Source organism: Stegostoma tigrinum, chromosome 16 (assembly GCF_030684315.1).
Source record: "Stegostoma tigrinum isolate sSteTig4 chromosome 16, sSteTig4.hap1, whole genome shotgun sequence".
Taxonomy (NCBI): Eukaryota; Metazoa; Chordata; class Chondrichthyes; order Orectolobiformes; family Stegostomatidae; genus Stegostoma; species Stegostoma tigrinum.
Genome location: NC_081369.1, coordinates 11,045,854 through 11,066,543, shown reverse-complemented (window position 1 = coordinate 11,066,543; position 20,690 = coordinate 11,045,854). Strand labels below are relative to the sequence as shown.

Below are 20,690 nucleotides of genomic sequence, written 5' to 3'. Positions count from 1 at the left end.
CATGTTGAAAGTGCTTGGGTGGAGCTTGAGAAACAAGAAGTGAATAGAGAAAATTTGCTAAGCGTATCAAGTTTCTGAAATTTATAGCTGCCTTGCACTGCAGATCTCAAATCCACCACTCTGCCCAGTCTGGTCTAATTCAACTCTCGTACCTTGTATTGGGAAATAAGCCAACATTTTCAAAAAGATGTTAGGTACGGACCAAGTCCTGACCATTGTCTTTCATCATTCAGTCCTGGCCAAGCACCTAATGGCCGAATGCAGAATTATCTATAGCAGAGATTCTGTTCACTAGCCCAGTGAAGGGGTAATCAAAAGGGAAGAGCCTTTTACCCTAGCACATCGATGCTTGCATCCCTCACGTGGGTCTAGATATGACGTGGAAACTGATCCTACTATCCTCTCCTGGCTACACGTTTGCGCTCACACCAAGGATTGCTGATTAGCAGAAACTTCATTTTAATTAATCAACTAACCAAGATCAGGGTTCTGAAGCAAGTTTTAGCATCTCTATTGTCATTGGCTATCTTACTGCAACCATAAATCAACTTCAGAAACCTTATGATCTTTATTTGTGAGGAAAATCATTTTCACCCCAGGAGTGCGTGGGAGATCATGCCTGTCAAATTTGTTAGACTTCTTTTGAAGTGACCAGGTAGATTGTTAAGGGCAGGGCGTAGGTGTAGTCTATATGGATTTCAGTAAGGCCTCTGATAACGTTCCATATGGTAGACTGCTCTGGAAGTTTAGATCATGTGGAATCCAGGGAAACCTGGTAGGTTGGATACACCGTTAGCTCGCTGGTAGGAAGCGGTGAGTAGTTGTGGAAGTGTGCTTGTTGGACTGGAGGCCTGTGTCTAAGTGGTGTGCCTCTGGTCAGTGCTGGGCCCATTGCTGTTTGTTGTCTAAATCAACGATCTGGAAGAGAATGTACAAGCACGCTTAGTAAATTTGCAGATTACGCTAAAATAGGCGGGATCGTGGACAGGAGAAAGGTTATCAGAAATTTCCACAGGATTTTGATCAGTGAGTGGGTATAGAAAGGGAAAATGGAGTTTAATATAGCTAAGTGTGCGGTGCTGCATTTTGGAAAGCCAAATAAAGGTAAGAGTTTCAAGGTGAATGGTAGGGCCTTAAGGAGTGTCGTGGAACATAGGGACATTGAAGTTCAGGTGCATGGTTCTCTGATAGTGGAGTCACAGGTAGACAGGGCAGTGGAGAAGGCTTTTGGCACACTGGCCTTCACCAGTCAGGGCATTGAATATAGAATTTGGGAAGTTATGTTGCAGTTGTACAGGACATTGGTGAGGCTGCATTTGGAGTATTGTGTTCAGTTTTGGTCACCTTGCTACAGGAAGGATGTTGTTAAACTGGAAAGAGTGCAGAAGAAATTTTCCCGGACTGTAGGGACGCATTTATAGAGAGAGGTTGGACAAGCCAGGACTTTTTTCTTGAGAGCATAGGTGACTGACTGGGGAGCTTATGGAAGTGTATAAGATCATGAGAGGCGTGGACAGGGTGAATCCACTCAGTCCTTTTCTCAGGGTTGGCAAATTGAGGACTAGAGGACATCAGTTAACGTAAGAGGGGAACGAATACATTGGGAACCTGAGGGGCAACTTTTTGTTTACACAGAGGGTGGTATGTGTATGGAATGAGCTGCCAATGGAAGTGGCTGAGGTGGGTACCTTAACAACATTTAAAAAGGCATTTGGACAAAGACATGGATGGGAAATGTTTAGAAGGATATGGTCCAAGTGCAGGGAAATAAGATAGCGTGGGTGGACATTTTTGGTTGGCCTGGACCAGTTTGAGCCAAAGGGCCTGTCAAAAATAAAGTGGTGGGATTCTAGAAGTTGCTGCCTGAAAGGGTGGTAGAGACAGAAACCCTAAGCATTCGAGGAGTATTTAGATGTGCAGTTGCAATGCCAAGGCCAGGTGGTGGTAAATGGGATTAGAAAGGTTATGTGGTTGTTTTTGACTGGCCCTGATGTGATGGGCTGAAGGGCCTTTTTGCGCTGTAGTCTTCTATGACTTACTGAACAACAGATCCATTGGAGTAAGTGTTCAGAATTTGGGAGCCTAGAGGAGTAGGTTGCTGGTTTTCACTGCAAGATCCGGCCTGTTTCTGTTGACGGGAAGCTGGATTACCAAGGAACCTCGATTATATTCTCTCTCGTCCATCTGAAACAAGAGCTGGATTTATTCCCATGAGTTTGCTTCACTGTTTTAACAATATCAGAACTGAGCTTCTAGCGCAATTCAACTTTGCCAGCCTGGTTCCACGTCAAGGGCCTTACTGTCCAAAAATCTATTGATTTCAGTTTTGAGTGCACTAACTTAGCGTCCACAGGATCCTGCAGCAGAGAGTTTGAAAGAAAACAGAATCTGGTGCAGTGGAGGCTGTAGTAAGTAAATCATTGATTCTATTTTTGGCAGTCACACCCAGGTAAAGTATGAAGAGTGTTTTTCCCACACTCTGTGCTAACAATAAAACAGCTCCTTTTCAGTGTATTGCTGCTGGCATGTGACCTGTGTGTTTATTAGTGCCTGCTGACTCTGTTGGTAGCAACGCATGCGTTGTATACATTTTAAAGTAAGAGGTGGGCAACTATTTCAATAGCAATTGAAGCAGGTGAATATAAGTGTAACATATGAGTGATGTGAGCAGGTTCATCTTTTGACCTTGAGGATTTCAGCATATCTTGTACCCCAATCCTTGTTGCAGGAAAACACACTCTTGCGCAAGCAAACGACTGACCTACAGCTGGAGCTGGGAGAGAAGGTACAACTTCTGGCCGAACTGGAGCAACATCTCAAAGATGTCCTCCAGGAGAAGACTGAAAGGGAGGAGAGGCTGAATAAACGGCTTAGGGATTGCCATCTAGCTCTGGCCAAGCAGCCCACCCCATCAGTCAAGGTAAGAACAATTCTGCTGAGCTCAGCAAGGGATGGTGATATAGGCTTGGAATGTTTTCGGAAAGAAGCAGGAAAAGGCTAAGTTGGACACTGCTGGTTGACTGTGTTTATTGTACGCCTTCACCTTCCAGTTGAAGCAACATGAAGGACACGTGCAGAAACAGTGTTGAACTGAGCTATCGTTGCACAGCAATGGACCAAGAGCTGCTCCCTGTCACACAGATGGCACTGTTGATATAGTCACTGTCCATTCACCTGTGTATAATTAAACCATCACATGTTTCTGGGGAACTTGGCTAAGATAGATTTCTCTTCTTTCTTCCTCATAGGAAAGTAACTGAAGCGAGATACCAGCTTTGCTCTACAGCTCAGCTGCACATCATATGTAGATCCATCCTAGTCTAGGGACTCCTGTCACCAGTAACTGACAACATTGAGATAACAAGGTGTAGAACTGCATGAACACAGCAGGCCAAGCAGTATCAGAAGAGCAGGAAGGCTGTCGTTTTGGGTCTAGACCTTCAGAAGAAGGGTCTAGGCCCGAAACATAAGTTTTCCTGCTCCTGAGATGCTGCTTGGCCTGCTGTGTTCATCCAGCTCTGCACCTTGTTATCTCAGATTCTCCAGCATCTGCAGTTCCCATTGTCTCTGACATGATTAAGTCCCTTCTGTGCATTCACAGGCCGCCAATTACTGTATTGGTGTTGGAAAAAGAGTTACACTTCCCCTCTCTCTCTTCCCCCCCCCCCCCCCCCCCACCTCAGTTTTCCTCCTCTACTCCTTTAGTGTAACAGGTAGTGGGGGGGGGAGAAAGAGGGGTTGGGTGTGGTAGGGAGCGGCAAGGTTGATGAAGATGGGGGTTGTCGGGGCAGGAGGAAGGCTAAGAGAGGATTGAGAGTCTGGTAGTGTTTCCCTTCTGGGTGCATGCTTTCCTGTCTTTCAATCTCTACCTCCAATGGGTTCTGATTGGCTTCAGACTTGGTTCTCTTTCTTTCACACTTTCTCAACTTGTTGACACCACAGCTCAAGGTGCTGCCCTCGTCACGCAGCCCACAGCAGCAGCCACAATGACTAGACCAGTGTGCAGACTGGACCCATGAATGCATTGTTAATGTGGGTTAGGAAAAGTTTTATTGATTCACCGACGAGAGCAATGCTTGCATTTATTGCCCATTCCTAATTGTTCAGATGGTAGTTAAGAGTGAACCACGTTTCTGTGGATCGAGAGACACATGTAGGTTTGACCAGATAAGGATAGCAGTTTCTTTCCCTAAAAGATGTTAGTGAATCAGAGGGCTCACCACTGACAATTGCCAATGGATTCATGGTCATTATTAAATCCAGATTTTAATTAAATTCACATTCCACCATCTGCCAGGGCAGGATTTGAACCTGGGTCCCAGAACCCTACCTGAATCTCTGGTGATAATACCACTGGGCCGTCACTTCCCCAAGTGTTTCTCTCTGCCTGAGGATAGGAGGCTGAAATACAGGCAGTGCTGATAACTGAAGAGTGCAGTAACTGAGCAGCCCCACTTACCCTAATTTGCCTCCAGCTGGGTTATGAGGAAAGAATGAGAGCTAGAGTACTGAGTGTGGGTGCAAGCATGGCATGTAAATATCCATTGCCATAAGCTCATTCAAGGGCCTGAACTCCCAACAAATTATTTGGTTCTTGGCAAAGTGGGAGCTTTGGTTTACAGGCACTATTTAGATAACATTGAAAACTTCATCGCACAACAAAGACTTTTAATTGGTCAGGCATTGTGGTTTTGAAAGGGAGTCTCTTCCTCCTGGTTTATAAGGAGAGATCACTTCAGAAAGAAATTCCATTTGTGCAAGACTTCTTGCAATTTAAGGTTGCCCTGAAGCGCTTTCATAGCATTTTATTCTATTTTAGTGAAGAGCGGTCACTAATATAAGGAGAAATGAAGCTGCCAGTTTTCAGTCTGTAAACTTTGGCAAGCTGACATCATTTAATGGCCAGATTGTTTGATTTCATAATGTTTGTAAAGGGGTAAATTACTGTATAGGATGCCAGGGAAAACTAGTGTTTTTCTGTAAAATGCCACCCAGTGTTAACATGCAGGTCTTCTATTTTAATCTGTCATCTCCCTGAGCATTGCACTTAGTGTCACCCTGGATTATTGGTTCAAATCTCTGGAATTGGACTTGAGCTCCCACACCACCTAAACCAGTATAGAGTTCTACGACTAAACCATATCTAACTGCCTCCATGATCTCCATTGCCCTGAGATTTCCAGCACCCATCTGCACACAGAGGTCTCCTCCTTTTTTTTTGCCTTCATGTGATTTTGAGCAAGTCTCAATAGATAATGAACTTTATCAAAAGGCTTTTCAATAAAATAGAAATGGAAGGAGGCATTGAGTAATGACCTGACTTTGTCTAGACTTGACTTTTGGGAGGTGTCTGACTTTCTCAATGCCTTAACTCACCACAGACCCCTATGGCTATGGGATGTTTGTTCGTTCACTTTTCTTTTAATTGTTGTTGCTCCTGGAGGCATTTTTCAACCCATTGTAATTCTTGTGCGTCCAACTCCTCCACCATGCTCCCATCAATTCAAGTTTTTCTGTTTTGAGACATCACTGGGTTGAGACAACCTCTTGTTGCTAAATGCTAATGAGATCAGTGTAATTGTGCCAAACTCTAACCTGCAGTTTATGGTGGTTAACTAGAGACATAAGTTAAGTGTTTCCAGCTGAAAATACCTTTTGTCATTTTCCTCTACTTCAGCCCCTCCCATTAATCCTTCCATTCTCATACTGTTGATCAAGAGGCTTTTGTGTGGGTTTTAGGCCTTTCACAATTTCAGTAGCATGTAAGATCTGTTTGCAGCTGAACGTTCTCCACCCTTTTGGAGTTTGAACTGTTCTGCCCCCTTTGTCGGGATGGGGTGATACAAAGAAACCTACAGCACAGGAACAGGCCCTTCGGCCCTCCAAGCCTGCGCCGATCAAGAACCTCTGTCTAACCTGTCATCTATTTTCTAACAGTCTGTGTCCATTTGCTCCCTGCCTATCCATGTACCTGTCCAAATATATCTTAAAAGACGCTAACGTGGTCTGCATCTACCACCTCCGCTGACAACGCGTTCCAGGCACCCACCACCCTCTGCGTAAAGAACTTTCCACGCATATCTCCCTTAAACTTTCCTCCTCTCACTTTGAACTCATGACCCCTAGTAATTGAGTCCCCCACTCGGTTGGGGGGGGCGGGGGGGAAGCTTCTTGCTATCCACGATACAAGTGCTTTGACATGATTCTGCACTTGGTGAACATATGTAATGAACTTTATCTTTGAATAGTACATTACGAAAAAGGTGGAAGTGGAGTCATCCAGGACAAAGCAGGATTTAGAAGAAGCTCACGCCAGGAACCAATACCTTCAGGAACAAATAGCTATCCAGAGGCGCCTGCTGGCTGAACAGGAACAGCAGCTTCAGGACTCTTGGCGAACATCAGCCCAACTGCAAGCTCAGGCAAGTCAAAAGCATAATCTCTTCTCTTCCAATAACGTTCATGAAGCTTTCGTGACCGGTTACATCTAGTTGGTTCCAGCACTCCATGTGGCTAATCTTGAACTTTAGTCGTTAACATGCAAAGTTATGCTGTTACCTCATTAATCTCTCCAGTAGGGTCAATAGTATTCAGTATGCTAACTTGGAATTTGTTTAATAAAATGTGAGGCTGGATGAACACAGCAGGCCCAGCAGCATCTCAGGAGCACAAAAGCTGACGTTTCGGGCCTAGACCCTAGACCCATCCTCTCTGATGAAGGGTCTAGGCCCGAAACGTCAGCTTTTGTGCTCCTGAGGTGCTGCTGGGCCTGCTGTGTTCATCCAGCCTCACATTTTATTATCTTGGATTCTCCAGCATCTGCAGTTCCCATTATCATTTGGAATTTGTTAGTTTGATGCCTCTTATGTGCTATATTACATTGCATAGGAAGTTTTAAACCTGACAGTGACATTTCTGAACCTCAGATCATGATGTACGAAGCAGAACTTGAGCGGACACGTGGTGAAATGCTTGAGACATTTCAGGCAATGGAGGATGAGAAGAACCAGGCCATTGAAGAGGTCTTCCTGCAAGCCCGGTCTGAAATGAAGACTGTACATGAGAACCTGAATGGTAGGTGATGCAGAAGAGGCAATGTATAGCGTTCCTACGAAGAATAGGTATTTAATGGTTTCTGTTGGGGGTGGGGGGTGAAGGCAGTAGTAATCAGTGTGACATGTATTAGCCCATTCGAGGCTGTTTGCATTCGGTGGGAGCCTCTTGAAGGACTTGAATAAACTGGATGGAACTTGTGTTTATGTGAGCAGGAACAGATTAGAATGGGAGCACATCAGGAGGGTAGAGCGTGAGGGCTCGTTGTGAGCTCAGCCTAATGTCTTTCAGTGCTGAAGAGTTTGCCACTGTGTTGAACTTTTGATGCTTCCCTACAGGTGTTCGAATGAACCTTCTGTCTATCCAGCCAGCCCTAAAGACATTAACCAGTGATTACAACTGCTTGAAAAATCATGTCCGTGATTTTCCTTGTCTGCTGCAGGATGCAGTCAACCAGACAAAGAGGGAGGTGAGATCAAATTGCTTTGCCATAGAAGTAGAGTGAGTGGACTGGGGAGTCTCAGTAAAACTGATGTCAGCATTGTGATCAGGGTCATACCTGAGCATGATGTGAGGACAGACCATGTTTGCATTCTGCCTGTTGCAGTGGTAATGTTTTAGTGGATCAGCCATACTTCTATTGGAGTGCACGTTAATCTACTTCTGTGTACCGATGGGCTGCCAATTTTTTTTTTAAAACTTTTACAACAGTGACTACTTATCAAAAGTAGTTTGGCTGAAAATTTCTTTGGAGTATCCTGAGTTTATGAATGGTGCTAGGTGAGGGCAAGGTTTGCTTTATTTTTCCAGATTTACCAGGCAGTGGAGGAAGCGCAGAAAACAAATCAGGATCTGCTGCGCAAGTATAAACGAGAGATGCAGCTGCGGAAGAAGTGCCACAATGAACTGGTGCGACTACGAGGTGAGTTTGTCCTTGATGCACTTGGAGAGACACCGTTGTTCAGTAGATCCGCTGGAACTGAGGGACACCAGTAGGTAACAAGGGAATGACTATCGTTCTTGCTGTAGAGAAGAGACATGATCTTTAAGAGCTGACTTCGCTACTTTTACAGCCTTATTCCATGTATTTGCCTCTTCTCTGCTGTTTCTTTAGGGAATATCCGTGTATTGTGCAGAGTTCGGCCGATAACTCCGGAGGATGGCACAGGGCTTGACACGAGAAATATTATTTCCTTCGACAATGATGACGATGGAGTTCTGTATGTGTCACACCGTGGCAAAACCACCATGTTTGAGTTGGACAAGGTTTTCCAACCACGTGCATTGCAGTCAGAGGTAAGTAATTGAAGCATAAGGGCTGCTCTGTGATCCAGTTAGTTGCTGGGGCCTTGTGCAAAGCTGTTAAGATGCAAGTGGTTTAGAAAATTCGAGCCCTGTTCTTCGGAATTGCAGTGTGAAAGGGGAAAAAAAATGCCAAGGACCATTAAGTTGGCCTTCTACTTATATAGTCAAATAATACAACAATGGAGTTATGCACTAGTGCAGTAATTTTTTATCAATATTTTTGGGTTTACTGCTGAATAAATGTGAAGAATACCTCAACACATTAATACCTAAGGTGATGAGTATGGAGCAGGAGAAGGCTGCTTGAACTTGCTTTGCTATTCAATGATCTGGTTACTTCACATTCCACTCTCCTGATCCTCTGATAGAAAATTTCCCTGGATCATGCTCTCAAACGGGTAAACCCTTGTTTTGAGACAGTAGCCGGTGGATCGGAATTTCAGCTATAATCCCCATCTAGTAGGAACTTATCTCCCTCTGTCTATTTCCTGACAACTGGGGCATGTATAGCGATATTTTGACTGACATTGTTTCCATTATGTTTCCTGTCAGCTCTGTGAGGAATTAGTTCAAGTTTCTCAAGTATTTGGTATCTAACTTTTTGATTTAATTGTTGTGTTTTTTTTAAAATCTTGTGTTCAATCTAAACTCTGCAATTTTAATAATAGAATTGCATTCAATCCCTTTGGGTAGCATCAACTATAATTCTTCTGTGTGCAAGATAACAACCCAATATGCTCTCTCAACAGTTTTCACATTTTAAAATAATTCATGGACAGCTAAGCCTTTTAAATATTCCTGACAGTAGTGAGAGGCTGTGTAAATGCAAATCTGTACACGGACATAATTTTGTACATTTCATTAGAAGTGTGCGTGTGTGCGCGCGCGCACGGTGCGGCGCGGCACAGGGCGGGGTATGTTGACTAAAGTAAACCTGCCTGCGCCAGTCAAAGATCTAACCTATTCCCAATAGTGCTCAGACTCTTGCTCAGTGATCTGGATGGGTTTCATGTTCATGGATCTATTGTTTCTTTGCCTTTGAGTTCATTCACTTCTGATCAAATTTGTCTAGACCTTCCTACCATTGTGCACCGTTCTGTTTCATCCTGGGTCTTTTGTGAGTTAATATCCAACTTGCCCAAGCTGACTGAGATTCTTCTAAATGTAGGTTCGAGTGTCTCAAGCCAGGAAATGGGAAAAACAGACTGACTGACCTGCCCTGCACTGTTAAGGTCCAGACCACCAGTGTTTTGTCAAAATTTGAAGCCACTGTCAAAATTCCAAATGTTCCTTTATCTTTTTACTTTTAACCCTCAGGTATTCCAGGAGGTCCAGGCCCTCATAACATCTTGCATTGATGGGTACAATGTCTGTATATTTGCATATGGGCAAACTGGTTCTGGCAAGACATACACCATGGAGGTAGGCCTTTTAATGCTGTCTTGTGTCTTATTTTTGAAGTGATGAACCATTAATGGAGTAAACAAATTTGACTGTTACAGATATTTTGCGGGGAAAGCAGTTTGTGAGTTTATGTATCAAATGGCATTATTAATCCAATTCACATCCTTTCGCAAATCTGCAGTGCTACAGTAGCTGATGTGAATGCGAAAGATCAGAATATCATGTGGCTTCATTTTACCAGCTGTAACTTTTATCTCCTCCTATGATCCATCAAGCAACTAAAATTTGTCAGAACTTGCTAATAGTCTGGGTTACACTTTGGCAGAATTCTGCGATTTTTAGCTAAGCGTCCTTTTTAAAAGGTGTCCGGGCTCTTGCACTAAAGGAGCATCAAAATAAACCAAGTACTGGACAGCAGCCTTTGCAGTATGTCTGGTGTTGTCTGGGTTAATGATGTCCATCTTTCATGAGTGAAAGTTATTATAGAAAATGTGGGTTAGCGTTTGATTGTGGCCTTTCTTTGTTTCTGCACCTTCCCTTTTCTGTTGTTTTGTTTTTTGCGGTAAATTCCACTCAATCTATGGGGCATAAAAAGCTGTTTTTTTTTTCTGGCAGAGTTTGCAAAGGTGTTAAACATTGATGAGCTTTAATTTCACTAGGGTTCTCCTGAAGACCCTGGAATTAACCAGCGGGCTCTGAGGCTCTTGTTTGGTGAAGTTGCAGAGAGGTCGGCAGATTGGGATCTGACTATTACTGTCAGCATGGCTGAGATCTACAATGAAACACTTAGGTACGTGCAATTTTATGCCTTTATTGGTGGTCGTTTTGGCCACTACCCTGGAAAACTGCTAACCATGTGTTCGCACATTAACGTGTAGGGATAATCTGTGGATGTTTCTGCTAATAGTAGTATTTTCTCTTTTTATAGAGACCTGCTGGGGTCTGACCCCCAGAAGATTGAGGATCTAACTATGAGGTTACTAATACTTGCACTCTGGTGGGAGGTGCATGGGTGGTGGTTGGTAGACTGCTTTAGCATGGCTGTAGAGCTGACTGTTCCTTAATATAAAGAAAGTCTCTGGATCTGTATTAATTCAAACTTTACAAATTGTACAGCTGCATTCTCTGTCTGATCCTTGCTATTCTTAAAAGTAGACCTTGCCCCCAGCTTGTTCCTTCAATATTTGGCTCAGTTGTCTGTACCTGCAGCCATAGTGATTGGAACCTTGGGACATGGAATCCCTTGATGGTTCACTGTTAGAATACCTCCGCTACCAGATGATTGGAAAGTGCAACGTGTAGATCATGTTACAGCTTGAGTGAGGTCCAAGACCCCACAAAATGAGGGATAAATGCTTAACATTACTGACAGGGTGTTTTTTGGGAACCACAACAGGATTAGCATCAACTGAGCCCTTTTAACGACCCTGAAGAGACTCTTCTTCCTCCTCTTCTCTCCACAGACAATTGGCGATCTTCTCCATGCGGGGTCCTTAGTGAATGTCTCTCAACAACTAACTAATATTGAAAAGTCTGGTGCTGTGTTTGCAGATATCTCTTTTCCCATAAAGATCAGTGGATATCTGTAAGGAGCAGGGATCCTGGCTTCCCTTCTACCAAGCCTCAGATAAACTCAAGCAAACTGTATAGTTCTCCTATTGAGCTCAGCTGTCAGTGCAGAAAGCACACCCCAAACCTGATGGCACCTTTCCTGGTCTGTGGTTTCATCCCATTACTGAATGGTGTTCCCCTTTTCACTGATTTGGGAGAATCCCAATCTGAACAGTTTCATTATCCTTGGAACTGCTGCAACGCTTTCGCTATTTTTGTTCAACTAGGTCCAGCTGAAAGATGAAAGGTTTCCGAAAATGCTATTCTCTCTTCAACCTGCATCCTCTCCTGTGGCTGCGTTAAACTTGATTTTCAAATTTCAGCATTTCTTTTTGCCATGGATATCTGAAGGTGTTCAAAATGGGAGTGGATCATTCCAAGGCTTGTGTGGGCTAATCGTGGGACTAAAATGGATGGGTTATTGTCAATCCCTTGCTGCTTCTGTAACTGCGTTGCTTGTTTGCAGATACTTTTTCATTTCATAACCAACTGTTACCCCCAGTACTGCAATCTATTTCGATACTGACCTGGCTGGATGGTCATTCAGCTCAGTATCAGTGGAGATGTGGTCAACTACTTTGTGAATTTTCAAGACAAAAGAATTTTTGAAAGTGGTGATTGGGAGCCGTCAAAATTACTGCTCCATCACAAAGAGAATCAGAGCCATGTAGGTTGGATGCGGAGTAAAACTCACTCTACATTATCTCATCAAATGCTTTCTGCATGTTACAATGCGGAAAGTAGTTTCCTGATAGTCCGTATGATCACAGATGTGGTGATAACAGTCAAATAGTTCATTGTTTGTTCACCCTTCGAATGAATTCGAATCACCAAAGCAACTTCTTCAGAATTGATTTTATTCAGTAATTTGAAGGAATTTATATTTTTCACGCTTTATTTGTAGAAATGTAGGTTTGGTTTTCTTATGAACAAAAATTGCAGTTGAATTTTTTGACAAAGGAGTGGAGCTTTTTTGAAAAGAAATGAACATTTTGATGGATTCCTTTCAAAATGTAACCAGGACAAAATTTGATTCCTGAGCAGTGTGCCCACCTTCTGAAAACTTAGTGATGACATCTTCTCGACTTCGTAACTTTTATGGATTCCTGAGCTGAACCGAGTCCATTGGCTACCTGATGATAAACTGCTCTTTACATGGGGCTGTTGACCTCCTGCCTAACACATTTTAAATCAGAGTCTTTAGGTTATGACTGCAGGGATGTGATCTAATGATTCAGAAGGTTCACCAGGCTGACCCTGTAATGAGGAGATTGCCCTATGAAGAAAGGTTGACCAGATTGGAGGTATACTTCATGAAGATCTTACTGAAATATGTAAGCTTTTGAGAGGATGCTCCCTCCTGAAGGGTAATCTAGATCTGGTGGAAATGGTTTAAAAGTCCAGGATCTCCATTTGAATAGCAAGAAATCTGCTCTTGAAAGGAGTCCTTGGTCTTTGGAATTCCCTTCCACAGAAGGTAGTAGAAACAGGATTATTGGACATATTCAAGGCTGAGTTAGACAGATTTTTGATTTGTCAAGGCAATTGGGCGATATAATTAATGGATTGTAACAGAATGCTAATCTGCTCAATCTTTTCTTACAAGACAACCCCTTCATAGCAGGAATCAGCTTGGTGAACCTTCTGAGCTGAGATCAAACCCCCGCAGTTGTAACCTAATAAAGACTGATTTGGAATGTGTTACCACTGAGGCAGAAGGTGAACAACCCCATGTAATGTTGTCATTAAGGATTGCTGGAGTGGAGTTAACACCACAGTCAGAATAGTTTCAATCTTATTGACTGATAACAGTTGGCATGATGATCCCAATGGCTTATTTATGCACCTATTACTTCTGATTTTTTAAACTTCTCCATGAAACAGCCCCTTCTACACCATATCTTTTTATTTCTAAGTGCACACTTAGATTATTTCAAACAATAATCTTTTGAATTCAATTATAAATTTCCACTTTTCTGCATTCAGAATTCCACGTAACTGCTGCACCCACAGTCTCCCTGCTGTCTGGTGTTTGCTGCTGCTCTGTGGCTTTTGATGTTGTCTGCCCCTTCTTGTGGTCGTACGTCTGGTGCTGAGGCAATTCGACAGACCCTGATGCTAGATCTGTTGTCGAGGCCACAAGATCCAACTTGTTGCTTTCTTTGCAGGAACCTGTTGGCCAAGGACCCCAGTGAAAAGTTGGAGATAAAGCTCAGCCCTGATGGCAGTGGCCAGCTCTATGTCCCAGGCCTGATTCAGATCAGGGTACAGAGTGTGGATGACATCAATAAGGTGAGGTACCCCCACCCTCAAATGAGCTGTTCTAGTTTGGGAAGCGGGACTGAATAGATTTGCAGCAAAATAACTTGGGCATTTATCTCAATCTAGTGTTACCTTAATCTGGATTGTGTACTTAAATGTTGCACAGGAATGTTGATCTTTCTGATTTCTGGGGAACCAGCACAGTTTCCCCAGAAGAAAACATTTTGTGTGAGGTTCTGAAAGAAAACAAAGTTTGATTCTTTCACAAACTCGGCGTGTTCTAAAGTGGTATCAGAGATAATGGGAACTGCAGATGCTGGAGAATTCCAAGATAATAAAGTGTGAGGCTGGATGAACACAGCAGGCCCAGCAGCATCTCAGGAGCACAAAAGCTGACGTTTCGGGCCTAGACCCTTCATCAGAGAGGGGGATGGGGGGAGGGAACTGGAATAAATAGGGAGAGAGGGGGAGGCGGACCGAAGATGGAGAGTAAAGAAGATAGGTGGAGAGGGTGTAGGTGGGGAGGTAGGGAGGGGATAGGTCAGTCCAGGGAAGACGGACAGGTCAAGGAGGTGGGATGAGGTTAGTAGGTAGCTGGGGGTGCGGCTTGGGGTGGGAGGAAGGGATGGGTGAGAGGAAGAACCGGTTAGGGAGGCAGAGACAGGTTGGACTGGTTTTGGGATGCAGTGGGTGGGGGGGAAGAGCTGGGCTGGTTGTGTGGTGCAGTGGGGGGAGGGGATGAACTGGGCTGGTTTAGGGATGCAGTAGGGGAAGGGGAGATTTTGAAACTGGTGAAGTCCACATTGATACCATATGGCTGCAGGGTTCCCAGGCGGAATATGAGTTGCTGTTCCTGCAACCTTCGGGTGGCATCATTGTGGCAGTGCAGGAGGCCCATGATGGACATGTCATCAAGAGAATGGGAGGGGGAGTGGAAATGGTTTGCGACTGGGAGGTGCAGTTGTTTGTTGCGAACTGAGCGGAGGTGTTCTGCAAAGCGGTCCCCAAGCCTCCGCTTGGTTTCCCCAATGTAGAGGTAGCCGCACCGGGTACAGTGGATGCAGTATACCACATTGGCAGATGTGCAGGTGAACCTCTGCTTAATGTGGAATGTCATCTTGGGGCCTGGGATGGGGGTGAGGGAGGAGGTGTGGGGACAAGTGTAGCATTTCCTGCGGTTGCAGGGGAAGGTGCCGGGTGTGGTGGGGTTGGAGGGCAGTGTGGAGCGAACAAGGGAGTCACGGAGAGAGTGGTCTCTCCGCAAAGCAGACAGGGGAGGGGATGGAAAAATGTCTTGGGTGGTGGGGTCGGATTGTAAATGGCGGAAGTGTCGGAGGATAATGCGTTGTATCCGGAGGTTGGTAGGGTGGTGTGTGAGAACGAGGGGGATCCTCTTGGGGCGGTTGTGGCGGGGGCGGGGTGTGAGGGATGTGTCGCGGGAAATGCGGGAGACGCGGTCAAGGGCGTTCTCAATCACCGTGGGGGGAAAGTTGCGGTCCTTAAAGAACTTGGACATCTGGGATGTGCGGGAGTGGAATGTCTTATCGTGGGAGCAGATGCGGCTGAGGCGGAGGAATTGGGAATAGGGGATGGAATTTTTGCAGGAGGGTGGGTGGGAGGAGACTCCCACCGACTCCCACAGCTACCTAGAATACACCTCCTCCCACCCACCCTCCTGCAAAAATTCCATCCCCTATTCCCAATTCCTCCGCCTCAGCCGCATCTGCTCCCACGATAAGACATTCCACTCCCGCACATCCCAGATGTCCAAGTTCTTTAAGGACCGCAACTTTCCCCCCACGGTGATTGAGAACGCCCTTGACCGCGTCTCCCGCATTTCCCGCGACACATCCCTCACACCCCGCCCCCGCCACAACCGCCCCAAGAGGATCCCCCTCGTTCTCACACACCACCCTACCAACCTCCGGATACAACGCATTATCCTCCGACACTTCCGCCATTTACAATCCGACCCCACCACCCAAGACATTTTTCCATCCCCTCCCCTGTCTGCTTTGCGGAGAGACCACTCTCTCCGTGACTCCCTTGTTCGCTCCACACTGCCCTCCAACCCCACCACACCCGGCACCTTCCCCTGCAACCGCAGGAAATGCTACACTTGTCCCCACACCTCCTCCCTCACCCCCATCCCAGGCCCCAAGATGACATTCCACATTAAGCAGAGGTTCACCTGCACATCTGCCAATGTGGTATACTGCATCCACTGTACCCGGTGCGGCTACCTCTACATTGGGGAAACCAAGCGGAGGCTTGGGGACCGCTTTGCAGAACACCTCCGCTCAGTTCGCAACAAACAACTGCACCTCCCAGTCGCAAACCATTTCCACTCCCCCTCCCATTCTCTTGATGACATGTCCATCATGGGCCTCCTGCACTGCCACAATGATGCCACCCGAAGGTTGCAGGAACAGCAACTCATATTCCGCCTGGGAACCCTGCAGCCATATGGTATCAATGTGGACTTCACCAGTTTCAAAATCTCCCCTTCCCCTACTGCATCCCTAAACCAGCCCAGTTCATCCCCTCCCCCCACTGCACCACACAACCAGCCCAGCTCTTCCCCCCCACCCACTGCATCCCAAAACCAGTCCAACCTGTCTCTGCCTCCCTAACCGGTTCTTCCTCTCACCCATCCCTTCCTCCCACCCCAAGCCGCACCCCCAGCTACCTACTAACCTCATCCCACCTCCTTGACCTGTCCGTCTTCCCTGGACTGACCTATCCCCTCCCTACCTCCCCACCTACACCCTCTCCACCTATCTTCTTTACTCTCCATCTTCGGTCCGCCTCCCCCTCTCTCCCTATTTATTCCAGTTCCCTCCCCCCATCCCCCTCTCTGATGAAGGGTCTAGGCTCGAAACGTCAGCTTTTGTGCTCCTGAGATGCTGCTTGGCCTGCTGTGTTCATCCAGCCTCACATTTTATTACCGTGTTCTAAAGTGGAGTACTTTGAAGAATGGTCACTGTTGTAATTTAGGAAATGGAACCTCAGTTTTTGCTTTAAGATTATGGCTAGGTAATCCGTTTTGGTGATGTGCGTAGATGCATAACATTTGAGCAGGATGCAGGTATGCAGTCAATAATATCATGGAATCTTTTAAAATCAACCTGCTAGCGTAGACAGGACCTTGGTTTAACTATAATCTGAAAGGTAGTGCCCATGTCAGAGCAACGTTTTGGTGCTGTGCTGGAGCATTAGCCTCGACTATGGTGATGAGGCCACCGAGCAACTGTCTGTTTGCTTTAGGCATGTTGTATATTATGGTGTCTGAAGATTCTATTGCGATTTTAGTTATTAAAAGTGGAATTTTTTAGAAAAAAAGTTAGACAATAGAACAACAAACCTCCTCAAAGCAGTAGTTCCTGAAGGGTGACTTTGAGAAAGCTAGGCCTTTATGTGAAAGGGACACTGAGGGGTCTCATTCTGTTTTTATCAGGTTTTTGAACTTGGACGTGTGAATCGTGCGACAGATTTCACAAACGTGAATGAACGCAGCTCCCGCTCTCATGCTCTGCTTATAGTTTCTGTCACTGGGATAAACCTCACCTCTGGGGTCAGAACAACAGGTAGGATCTGCACATACCACAGAATTAATGACCCCATTCAGATTTTTGGTGTTAGTGTGAGCAAGTATTTTATACATTTAGTAACTTTGATCTGTTTAATTTGCTTGTATTTATCCAGTGACCTTGAACAGTCGGAACTCCAACTTGTATTCCTCACATTTCTGCCCAGATGCCATTTTCCTTTTGGATTTTAAAGAAGTAATCAGTATTAGAAACAGAGGAATTGAGAGAGGAGGATTAACCAGAACTGTCTCTCTAATCTACCATTTGATAATCACTTAATACAATGAGAGCTGCTCACAAATTCTAACAATGGTCAAACTGTAATGGAAAGGCCGTACTTTGTAGTTTGGTTGGACCATATTGCTTTAATCACCAGAAGTGTTACGGCACAGGAGGAGGCCACTCAGCCCATCATGCCCACCGTGGCTGGTTAAATGAGCATCATTGCCTAGTGCCAATCTTCTACCTTTGTCGCCCCCTATCCTTGTACAGTATTTCTAACCAAATAGTCATCTAATGCTGTCTTGAATACTTTAATTGAACCTGCTACAACCACATACCCTGGCAATTAATTCTATACACTAACTAGTTGCTTTTTACAAAGTTTTTGCGCGCTTCACACATGCTTCTTTTGCACATCACTTGAAATAATAAATCTATAATAATCTAACAAAAAAAACCTGTGGCAGCTTGATGATATTGTACAGGACATTTTAATTCATTCGCAGGAAGTGGATACCAAATTGGCCTTGAGGTGATAGTGAGCTCCCTTCCTAAACTGTTGCACTCGATGATACTCGCCCTGTTATTGCAGATTCCAGGATTTTGTTGCAGCAGTGAAGGACTGGCAATGTAGTTCCAAGCCAGGATAGTGTGTGGCTTGGAAGGTGGCATTTGCAGGCTTCTGTTACCTTTGCTTTTCTGGGTGGTGGAAGCCACAAGTTTTAGAAGTGCTATTGAAGGAACCTTGGCATCTGTTACAGCACATCTTTTGTATGGTGTACACTGATGCTACTGTGTAGCAGTGGTGGAGGGAGCAAATGTTTAAAATAATGGATGAATGGAGATCACATCAAGAGCATCTGTTAATAAAAATATTTTATCGACCCATTTGAATTTGGCTCCTGATAACTGGGCCACTAATTGATCCCTGTTTTTATTTGGTGTCGTGACTTGAGTTTTTTCAATGTCTCAAAACACATTAAATTTGCTGCTTTTTTTCAGGTAAATTAAACCTGGTGGACTTGGCTGGGTCCGAGCGTGTTGGAAAATCTGGTGCAGAGGGCCCCCGGCTGAGAGAAGCCCAGAATATTAACAAGTCTTTGTTGGCCCTTGGTGATGTTATCTGTGCACTGCGCTCCAAACAACCATACATTCCTTTCCGTAATTCCAAATTGACATACTTGCTACAAGACTCCCTCAGTGGGGACAGCAAAACTCTAATGATGGTCCAGGTGAGATTCCTTTCTGCCTCACTCTGTCAAAGCGTTTCTCAGGCATGGATTTACTGAAGTTCCAACACGGGGGCGATATATCCTTGTGCATCAGATACTAGTGAAAATGGTGAGGGTGGGGTGGGGGGGCGGTTACAGGGTAGGCACAGAGAGATATTGCTGCTTTGCATTGCTATGTAAATTGAAAGAGTGAGAGTCATTGTCTGCATTGGATATACTTGGAAAGAATATAAGCTGAACTCAAAGATAAACCAATAGTTGAAAACCTAGCCTTGTTCTGTTGCTGGATAATTTGGCTAATGTTGGATTTTTTGTTTTTATATCTTTACTCACTTCCCTTGGGGAAAATTGATGTGATGTAGTGTAATGCTATGGATCATTCCATAATAAATAGGCTGTAGGCTAAATAACACTGAACATGATGTCAACAGGGCTATGATCATATTCCACTCGGTTGATACTGATTAGTCTGGTACCCACAGGCCATATTAACAAGGCAGTACCAGATAGAAGTATCCTGCTGCATCTCAAAGCTCAGCTATAGCTTGTGGTGGATAGCTTCATGACAAAAGAGCAAGAACTTGCTTTATCATGACTGCTGGTAATATTTCTGGGTACCTCGCATGGGATCATGTTGTGCGCCTACTGTGTCATGTTGGAATTATTCTAGTTCACTCATGGGATGTGGGCATCATTGCCTTTGGTGATGGTGAACTCCCTTGAACCACTGTAGTAAGTCAAGATGGTGCATGGCTTGAAGGGGAACTTTCTGGTGCTGGTGTTTCCATGTATCTGCTCTGCTTGTTCTTCTAGCTGCTACTGAGCATCAGTGGTGGAGGGAGCGAATGTTTCTGGATGTGGTGCCAGTTACGTGGGCTGCTTTGTCATGGATGGTGTCAAGCTTCTTGAGTATTGGGGCTGCACTTATTCAGACAAGTGGCAAGTATGCCATCCCAATCCTGACTTGTGCCTTTGTAGATGGCAGACAGGTTTTATGGAGTCAGGAGGTGAGTTCATTGCTGTTGGATTCCTAGCTCTCTCAAATAGTATTTATATGGGCTAGTCCTGTTCAGTATCTGGTCAATGGTAATCCCAGACTATTGGTGGTGGGGGATATGGTGATGGTAATGCTACTGAATTTCAAGGGGTGATGATTAGATTCTTTCTTCATGAAAATGGTCCCTGCATTACGCTTGTGTGGCATGACGGTCACTTGTCAGTCCAAACCTGGATATTGTTCAGGTCTTACCATGTTTGAACAAGGACTGTTTCAGTACCTGAGCAGCTGTTGTGCTCACTGCAATATATTGTAATCAGCGTTTAAATGAATTACCAGTTTATATCACCATGTCAGTTTTGGTTGAGGGAGAAATGTTCAAGAAGCTAGGAGAATTTCTTATTCTTTGAGTAGTGGGTTTTAAAAATGTTTACCTGAAGCACCTACACAAGTTTAATGTCTCATCCAAAGCATGACTGTTCCAATAACAGAGAATTCCCTCAGTGCAAAATTAGTTATATTAGAGTTTGCACAGATGATTTTCTGTCTTGACGACAAAACCAAGAGTTGAAAGAAATAATAGGGTAACTGTGGGAGTTGATGAATGTTTAAGTGGATTTTCTATTCTAAGAAGCTTTCTCCCATCCTTTTCTGATTTCTGCAGGTATCTCCGATGGAGAAAAATGTCAATGAGACTGTTTGCTCGCTCAAGTTTGCACAGAGAGTGCGCTCAGTGGAACTGGGGACAATGGTACGAAGAGCTGAAAGTCAGCACTGTTCCAGCCGCCAAGACTATGAGGTAATGAACGTTTCACCACTTAATGTTCTCTGGGCACAGGGTGTATTTACACCCTGGGACACTGTTGCTTCCTTTCTACACAGTTAAATCCATGCTTCTCCAGACTCTGTTCTTCTATTGCAACCTTGGACACCAGTGAAAAGCTTGTCATTTTCACTAATTCCGGTGGCTTAATATCTGCTTTGTGTCTCCATAAACAGAATGGACAGGTATCA

The 20,690-nt window shown here is 44.7% G+C and overlaps 1 protein-coding gene across 5 annotated transcripts in view; it reads left to right on the top strand.

Annotated features, from left to right (window-relative positions):
- kifc3 (kinesin family member C3) overlaps positions 1-20,690 on the top strand; it is a 54,617-nt gene that overhangs the window by 29,066 nt on the left and 4,861 nt on the right. For 4 of the 5 annotated variants that reach the window (XM_059651604.1, XM_059651606.1, XM_059651607.1 and 1 more), the window contains 13 exons: positions 2,729-2,920; positions 6,249-6,417; positions 6,922-7,074; positions 7,392-7,522; positions 7,864-7,975; positions 8,168-8,349; positions 9,676-9,780; positions 10,422-10,552; positions 10,691-10,738; positions 13,542-13,665; positions 17,093-17,222; positions 18,450-18,679; positions 20,341-20,475. In XM_059651604.1, the coding sequence (XP_059507587.1) occupies positions 2,729-2,920; positions 6,249-6,417; positions 6,922-7,074; positions 7,392-7,522; positions 7,864-7,975; positions 8,168-8,349; positions 9,676-9,780; positions 10,422-10,552; positions 10,691-10,738; positions 13,542-13,665; positions 17,093-17,222; positions 18,450-18,679; positions 20,341-20,475 (1,842 nt within the window). The remainder of the gene's footprint in view (positions 1-2,728; positions 2,921-6,248; positions 6,418-6,921; positions 7,075-7,391; positions 7,523-7,863; positions 7,976-8,167; positions 8,350-9,675; positions 9,781-10,421; positions 10,553-10,690; positions 10,739-13,541; positions 13,666-17,092; positions 17,223-18,449; positions 18,680-20,340; positions 20,476-20,690) is intronic. The other variant, XM_059651605.1, reaches the window with a different exon arrangement.